Raw genomic sequence first — 9,211 nt, forward strand, 5'->3', positions numbered from 1 at the left:
AGACATCAAGGAACATAGGTGTGAGCTACCACATTTAGATTAATAAATGTTTGTTGATTGGTTGATCAATTGATTCAAAATACCTTCCACTTCTGAGATTCCATGGATCTATGAAGACATAATGCTCTTCTGTATAACTTCTACTCTTTTGCCATTTAAAACAAGGTCATGGCTTTCAGCTTTTCTCCCAAGCTTGGTGCCAGGATCTGCTACTTCAGTAGCATCCCAGAAACAAGATGGTGAAGGTCAGAGTCAATGGATTTGGTCGTATTGGACACCTGGTGATCAGGGCTGCATTCACCTCAGGTGGAGTAGACATCATGGCCATCAATGATCCCTTCATTGACCTCAACTACATGGTTTATATGTTTCAATATGACTCCACCCATGGAAAGTTCAAGGGCACTGTCAAGGCTGAGAATGGGAAGCTGGTGATCAATGGAAAAGCCATTACCATCTTCCAGGAGAGAGATCCCACCAACATCAAATGGGGAGATGCTGGAGATGAGTATGCTGTAAAGTCCCCTGGAGTCTTTACCATGATGGAAAAGGCTGAGGCTCACTTGAAGGGTGGAGCCAAGAGGATCATCATCTCTGCCCCTTCTGCTGATGACCCAATGTTCGTGATGGGGGTGAACCATGAGAAATATTCCCTTAAGATTGTCAGGAATGCTTCCTGCACTACCAACTGCTTGGCCCTCTTGGCCAAGGTCATTCATTACAACTTTGGCATTGTGGAAGGACTCATGACTACAGTCCATGCCATTACTGCTACCCAGAAGACAGTAGATGGTCCCTCTGTTAAACTGTGGTGTGATGGGCATGGTGCTGCCCAAAACATCATCCCTGTTTCCACTGGTGCTGCTAAGGCTGTAGGCAAGGTCATACCTGAGCTGAATGGGAAGCTCACAGGCATGGCTTTCTGTGTTCCTACTCCCAATGTATCTGCTGTGGATCTGACCTGCTGCCTGGAGAAACCTGCCAAATATGATGATATCAAGAAAGAGGTGAAACAGGCATCAGAGGGAGCCTTGAAGGGCATCCTGGGCCACACAGAGGACCAGTTTGTATCCTGTGACTTTAACAGCAACACCCACTCTTCCACCTTTGATGCTGGCACTGGTATTGCCCTCAATGACCACTTTGTCAAGCTCATTTCTTGGTATGGCAATGAGTATGGTTACAGCAACCGTGTAGTGGACCTCATGGTCTACATGGCCTTCAAGGAGTAAAGTGGAAAGCTATGGATCTTCATCCCCAGTCAAAAAAGGAGTTCCACCACTGGGGAACCTATATTCCTAACTTATGTTCCTGTACTGGGGATACCATGTCCCATTCACATCCTTGTCCCAATACACCCCTGTAGTAGGGGGCAGAAGCCTAGAGTCCTGTATTGTGTACTACCAATAAAGTCACCACCTTCAGTGCAAAAAATAAAATAAAATAAAATAAAATAAAATAAAATAAAACAAGGTCATGAAAGTATTTAGTATAATGTTTTCTGGTTGTTATAGAGTGCTTTTAAATTTATAAAGTGCTTTCAACACTATGATTGCATTTTAAACGGGAACAGAGTAGAAATTAAGTCAAAGAGTCTTTTGTCTTCATAGAATAAAGAAATCTCAAAATTGGAAGGGATGCCAAAGTCATCTAATACAACTTGAATGCAAAGCTGGAATCCAGATACCCTGGCCTATTTTCTGTTCCTTGGATTTTATATTCCATCTCCCATATAGTTTTTGTATTAATTGTTCCCCATGCCTTCTCACCACTACCCCCTGTTTTAACTGGCTTTCTAGCCATTTTAGCTGCTTTAGCTCAGATCTCAGCTTTGGCCAAAAACCTTTCTTGTTCTATACAGCTACTAATGCCTTCACCTTTCAGATTATTTTCATCTACTTTGTATATAGCTTATATGACTTATTATTTACATGTTATTTCTCTCATTAGAATGTATGTTCCTTAAGAGTAAAGATTGTTTTTGCCTTTCTTTGTATCCTCAGAACCTGTAACGTTAAGGTAATTTGAAGATCTTCCCTGCCCCTTAACAGGCCCACATGACCTGCTTTGAACTCTGGCCCAGTCCACAACCTGAGTCACACAGAGCCAACAGTGGAAAGAGATTGCTGAATGAGTATAGCAAGAAGGGTGCAGTAGGAAGAGAAAGAGAGGTAAAGCTGAGGGAGAGAGCAGGCAGTGCAGAGATGAGAGAGGAGAATTTTGCCTAATTGTGCTTGTTTGTAGAGAGGCCTAACAGAGGGAAGGCTTGGGGATAGCGGTCCTCTCTCCATTGGTAATGTGTACAAACTTCCTTGTTACCACGGTGGAATTGGCTTTCTGGTATCTGAATAAATATTTTGGTTTCATCTTCAAGGAACAGAGTTTATATTTTGTGAATTTAGGCTGGAAATACACCTGCATATCCATGGTGGCTGCTGTGAGTATTGCAATGGTGCTACAAGTACTCAACTCAATGCTGAGTACTTAAGTGCCTGCTAATTAATTTAATCATGTGGTTATCAATCTTCTGCTTGAAGATTTTGTGACTGGAAACTCATTACCTTGTAAGGTAGTCCATTCCATATTATGATACCTCTAATTCTCAAGTTTTTCCCTATATTGAACCAAAATATGCCATTCAGTAATTTCTACTTATTGATCCTAGTTTTATATTCTAGAATAAAGGATACATTTAATTATTTTTCCATACAAATATCTGATTGAAGTCAGTCATCATGTCCCTATGCCAATGTCTTATTTTTTTAAAACTTTTAAATTAATTTATTTGTTTTAAGTTCAACAATCATTTCCATAAATTTTACATTTTCTCACCCTTCTTCTACCCTCCCCCTCCAAGATGGCATGCAATCTTATATGGGTTCTACACATACATTCTTAATAAACACAATTTCACATTAATCATGTTGCAGAGAAGAATTAAAATGAATAGAAGAAATCATGAGAAAAAGTAAACCATAACAAAAGAGAAAATAGTCTGCTTCATTCTACATTCCAACTCTGTAGTTCTTTCTCTGAACGTAGATGACATTTTGTATAAGAAGTCCTTTGGGAATGTTTTAGTTCCTTGCGTTGCTGTGAAGAGCTAAGTCTATCAGAAGCAGTCCTTGCACACTGTGGCTCTTACTGTGTATAATATTCCCCTGATTCTGCTTATTTAACTCAGCATCAGTTCATATAAGTCTTTTCAGGTTTTTCTGAAGTTCACCTCTGTCATTTCTTGTAGCACAATAGTACCAATATGTCTTCTAAGCAGATAATAGATTCCTTTAACTTATTCTGCTTAAAGTATTATAATTTTTCTCAATTTATACACAAGATTCCAATGGGTAAATGCCCCTTACCAAGCTGCCGCTGCCAAGAAGCGGCACACTCAAGATTCAAATGAAGAGTTTCAAATGCCAAGTGCAGTACTCTCCCTAATAAAATAGGTTGAAAACATTTCCCTTTTGGCTAAAGGATCTCCAAAGCATAGGTGTTTTTGATGTCTGTCAATATGCTTGTTTTGCTGCTGAACTCTTATTCTCTGAACAGAACCACCTGAAGAATAATTGAACCTCAGTTTACAGTTATCAATTCTATTAAACATTATCTTCTAAGCAGTAGATCATGTGTTTACTGAATTCCTCTTCTATTTATTCTTATTCTTGCTAAAGGAAAAGACCATTACTTGCATTGCTACATCGGACCTCTTAAAACAAAAGAAGTAGTTCTTTTATTAAACAGAAAAACTTTCAGAAGCACGTACGTATTTGAAAGGGTTACTTGTGGATAAGTCAGAAAGCACAGTAAAATGGCGCTGATTACATTTGGTCCCAGAAAAATAAATAAAGTAATAAATATGCAAATGCATGAACAAATAAAGAATTGACTTCCCTTGGGACTGTTTTTAATGAATGGTTTAAATATTCACACCAGTGACCAACCTATATATTCCATAGAAAACCACATCCTATGGTTAGCAGATGACTGATTGTAATAAAGTGTTTACATTTCTATGAAAGTGATATGAGAAAGACCAGTAATCAGAAATCCAATTAAAATGACTTAATTAGCAATGTATGGGTATTAATATATTGAGACATTATAAAGTCTATATTGTATTTATAAAAATGGCAAACTAATACATATAAGGCATGAGGAGGGATTTTTTGGTGAGGGACAGAGGGAGTAGTGGACATCATGTTCTCTTTGTGAACCATATTCCCCTGACATCTCTGCATGAGTTTAACTGGAGAAGGTAACACTTCAGAATGGATTTTGATTGGATAGGTGAGCTTTTGGTATCCCTGCTTAGAAAGCTATGATGAAGGTCTTGAGATAGTCAAAACTAAGCCATTCAGGGGTGGTAAAAACAGAAGAGAAGAAAATGAGAGCTATATCTAGATTACACCAATGCTAAATCTCCCTAGGAAAAGTGGTGGTAAGAAGCTTTCCCCTTTTCAGTTTCTGAAAGGAAGCAATGGTATTTTCCAAAATAATGTATGGTCTCCATACCAGAGCTTTGAGTCACTGATATTTCAATGTTCTTGCACTAAGAAGCAGTACCTTCTAGATGCTGAGGCTTTATAATTAACCCAGTTAGCAAATCTTGAACATTTCTATTCCCTAGAACATAGAGCTGTACTGAGAAATCAGTACAAAGAAAAGAAGTTGGAAATGGTCTAGTTACTGTCTTTTGGGATGCTAAATTCTATAACATCAGCAGCAGCATCTCCATCACCATCACCATTATCATGATCATAGCAAATTATTATTGATGTTAGCATTGTTATTTTAATAGCTAGAATTTATTTGTTTTAACAACTATTGCTTTAAGGTTTCCAAACCCTGGAAGTTAGGTACTATTATTATCCCCACTTTACAGATGAAAAAAATGAAGGAAACAGAGGTTAAATGACTTGCCCAGGCTCACACAGTAAATGTTTGAAAATGAATTTGAACTTGGGTCTTCCTGACCCTAGGTCTAATGTTCTATCCATTATTCCACTTGCATGCTTCCATACAAGTTAATGGGTGAAACTGTCTCTGTCTTTCTTTTATGCTGATTATATGGGGGAAGAGAAAAAGGGATAATCTAATAGCCCTTATTTCATGTGGGCAAGTGATCCAGTGACATTACACAAAAAGTTGCAAATGTGCTTGTTTTCTGCCTGATTTAACTCCTTTATTTTTTACATTACAATCTGTTTAAGTAACTGCTTTGCTATGATGTCACATGCTATATTTTGTCTTAGGTCAAGGACATTGCATGGAAACGGGGGCTTGTGAATTATAGATTGAGATAGACAGTTATCTCCTATGTGTGATGGACCTGAGAGGATACAAGGGACATTAGAAAGGTTCCAGATCCCGGACTTGAAATAATACAAAAGTACCAAATAAGCAATTAATGTAGTTATCCTGAATGGTATAAAATATGAATTCTGCTTACACAAAAAGTTGTGAAGTGTCCACCTGACATATTTTTTGATCCAATTGATTTTTTTTCTTTCACAAAATATTCTATTTGCTAGTTGCATTTTTTCTATAAATTTTCTGTAAATAGGTGATCTCTGGTTCACTGCTTCACAGCACAAAATTATAGTAAAGAAAGGCCAGTGTAATAGTTTGGACCTATTATTTTTACCTATTTCTTCCCAATTTTCACAACGTATTGTACCATCAGACATCACTAACGCAGGGTAATTCATTTCTGACTCATCTGAAGAATTGACCCCTTCATTCACTGAGGTCATTCAAAACCTTTGGTAGTCGCCCACCCTTTGTGTTACTAACTGTTCCTTATTGTTGAATTATAGTATTATTTAGACCTTTTTCTACTGTACTTTAACTCTCTTGATCTACAAATAATGAATTTTTGAGTTTCAAATGCAGCTTGAAAATGAGAAAAACAGAAACACATCATAAAAGTGCTGTTTAAGAGAAAGTCATTCATTCCAGCTATTTATAAAAACCACCAGATGAAACCTTTGGTCTTGCAACACCATCCTTATAGCCTGCCCTTTATTTAAATAGTATAGCAATAATATCAGTTATGCACACCATACAATTTTGTATGTAATCATGCTCAAAACTTCTTACCCTTCAGAAGGAGGGAGGTGTTACTATGCATACTCCCAAATACGCATACCATCACTTAGAGTCCATTCTAACTGGAAAGCATAGAAGAATAATGCTAATGAATAAGGCCCCTTTTACTTCATAATAGGAATCTAAAATATTAACAGATTTCAACATGGCAAAATAGTGCTTAAAGACCACATCATTAAAATGTTTCATATAAATAAAATGCATACAGTTCATTAAGATCGTTTAAATATTCTTTCATTTAAGGTGTATATATGTATGTGGCTATAAATGCATTTCTTAATATGTTTTTTATTATATTGAATTTATATTATATTGAGTTGACAAATTTTGGTTGTTTTGCTGATCAAAGTCAATGTTAACCCCAAGGATGAATGTCAGTCATAGTAATTAATTATGACATTTTACAGATATTCAGTGAGTATGGTGTAGTGAAAAGTATGTTGATTTGGATTCAGAAGACCTGAGTTCTAGCATTGGTTCCATTGTATGACCTGTGACTCGAAGTCAGTTTACCTTCATAAGTATCAGTCTTTTCATTTTTTCCATTAGGATAATAATATTTTGCGCTATCAAACTCAAAGTATCATTGCAAGGATCAAATGAAATAATTTATATTGTATGAGAAGTGCTTTGCGATTGCAAGTCTGACCACATTGTATATTGGACAAAGTATACTGGAATTAGAGTGTCTGGACTTAAATTTAAGATTTGTAGAATATTAATTTGTATATACTTTATGTTTGCATGAGTTCTAAATCCCCAAGAGAATGTAAGCTCTTAAGGTAGAGATAATTTGTATTTTTCTTTAGTACAGTGCCTCGTATACAGTAGTTGCTTAAAAATGTTTATTGATTTATACTCAATTCTAACTCCAGCATATTTGGGTAAGTTACCATCTCTCTAGATATCAATTTTTTCAACTGTAAAATGAGGGAACTGGACTAAGTGATCTCTAAAATCCCTGCAAGCCCTAATAATCTACAGTTCTGCACTTTGAAACTGCGCAACTATTTAACTGTGTAACTAAATGTTAGTTAAGATTATTACCCCAAGAAAAAAGTGCTGTTTCCCTATCATTATGTATTTCTTTCACTACATATACAAAACAACTCTGAAGAAAATGGTGAGATCCAGAATAAATTCCCTTGCCCTGCCTCCTTCTGACCCTCATTTTTCCACAGGCAAAATCTGTTCAAAAGTAGTTGGGGAAGGAGTGTAGATGGGAAGCATAGCCAAGATGGCAGAGTAAAGGCAGGAACTTGCCTGAACTCTCTTCTAAAACTCTCCAAATAAATGACTCTAAACAAATTCTAGGACAGCACAATCCATAAAAATATGGAGGGAAACAAATTTCCAGCCCAAGACAACTCACAAGGTCACCAGGAAAGGTCTGTTGCACTAGGCTGAGAAAGGAGTGCAGTCCAGCACAGGCTGCTCCAGCACAGGCTGTGTCAATACAAACCAGGTCCCACTGAGTCTGGAACAGAGCTTCAGGAGACTGAATTGCTGGTAGCTGTGGCAGTTTCCAGATCTCTCATCCCACAGACACAAGGGACAACTTAGAAGGCCTACTGTGCCAGGGTAGAAGGAGAGCACAGCCTACTGCCAGCCCCACAAACACAGTATTGCCCCAGTAGGCAAGGAGCAGGTCTTCGACATGACTGATTTAGCAGTGGCAGTGCCTGCTACTGGGGCTCCCAGCCTGTAGATGGTAAAGGAGTCGAACAACTGGTCAGAAGGAGATTATAGGGGTCACTTTGCTAGCAGTGAGGAAGAACTCTGTTGCTTTGCCCACACTCAGATCCAGGTCCCAGTCCTGGGTAGCAGACTCAGGGTGAGAAGGAACACTAGTATAGCAAAGCTTGTGGCAGTAAGGGAGGGGGGACCCTCCTCAAAGTTCCAGGGCAGAAAAGAGCGCTTGTGGGCACTCACAGACCAGAACACAGTTCAGGAGAGTAGAAAACACCTCTCCTTAGATCATACCACCTTGGAAGAAGTGAAAATTTACAGATCCCCAGATGTTTCTCTAAAAACAGCTACATAAAACCCCTAAAGCTTGGAACAATATAACCTCTACCTTGGAAGCAGGACCTTACATTAACAAAGAGCTAAAAGTTAATTAAGAGGCTGAGAGAATGAACAGACAACAGAAAAAACTCTAACTATAGAAAGTTATTAATGTGACAAGGAAGATCAAAATTTGCACTCAGAAGAAAATAGCAAGGTTGAAGATCCTACCTCCAAAGCCTCCAAGAAAAATATGAATTGCTCTCAGGCCGTAGAAGAGATCAAAAAGAATTTTTTAAATCAAGTAAGAGAGGTAGAAGAAAAATTGAGAAAAGAAATGAGAGTGATGCAATACTTTAAAAAAGAGTCAACATCTTGGTAAAGAAGACCCAAAAATTACTGAAGAAAACCTTAAAACAAAAAAGGCAAGACCAAATGGTAAAAGAGGTGAAAAAGGCCACTGAGGAGAAGAATGGCTTAAAAAGCAGAGTTGGTCAAATGGAAAAGAAGGCCCAAAATCTTACTGAAGAAAATAATTCCTTAAAAATTAGAATGGAACAAAGGGAAGCTAATGTTTTTGTGAGAAACTAAGAAACAATAAAACAAAACCAAAAGAATAAAAAAGCAGAAGACAATGTGAAATATTTCATTGGAAAAACAACTAACCTGGAAAATAAATTCAGGAGAGATAATTAAAAAATTATTGGAGCACCTGAAAGCCATGATCCAAAAAAGAGCCTAGGTATCATCTTTCAAGAAATTACCAGGGAAAAGTGCCTGATATTCTAGAACCAGAGGGAAAAATAGAAATTGAAAGAATCTACCAGTCATCTCCTGAATGAGATCACAAAATGAAAACTACCAGGAACATTATAGCTAAATTCCAGACGTCCCAGGTCAAGGAGAAAATATTGCAAGCATCCAGAAAGAAAGAAATCAAATATTTTGGAGCCACAGTCAGGATAACACAAAACTAACAGCTTCTACATGAAAGGATATGAGGGCTTGGAATATGATATTCCAGAGTACAAATGAGCTAAGATTACAACCAAGAATCACCTACCCAGCAAAACTGGAAGTAATCCTTCAGGGG

The 9,211-nt window shown here is 37.5% G+C and overlaps 1 protein-coding gene across 1 annotated transcript; it reads left to right on the forward strand.

Moving 5' to 3' along the window:
• The first annotated feature begins 221 nt into the window (after positions 1-221).
• LOC140512748 (glyceraldehyde-3-phosphate dehydrogenase-like) lies at positions 222-1,346 on the forward strand. Its single transcript, XM_072622096.1, has one exon. It carries the CDS (start codon positions 237-239, stop codon positions 1,230-1,232), a length of 996 nt encoding a protein of 331 aa, XP_072478197.1. The 5' UTR covers positions 222-236; the 3' UTR covers positions 1,233-1,346.
• Positions 1,347-9,211: the final 7,865 nt, after the last annotated feature.

This window comes from Notamacropus eugenii, chromosome 6 (genome assembly GCF_028372415.1).
Source record: "Notamacropus eugenii isolate mMacEug1 chromosome 6, mMacEug1.pri_v2, whole genome shotgun sequence".
Lineage (NCBI taxonomy): Eukaryota > Metazoa > Chordata > Mammalia > Diprotodontia > Macropodidae > Notamacropus > Notamacropus eugenii.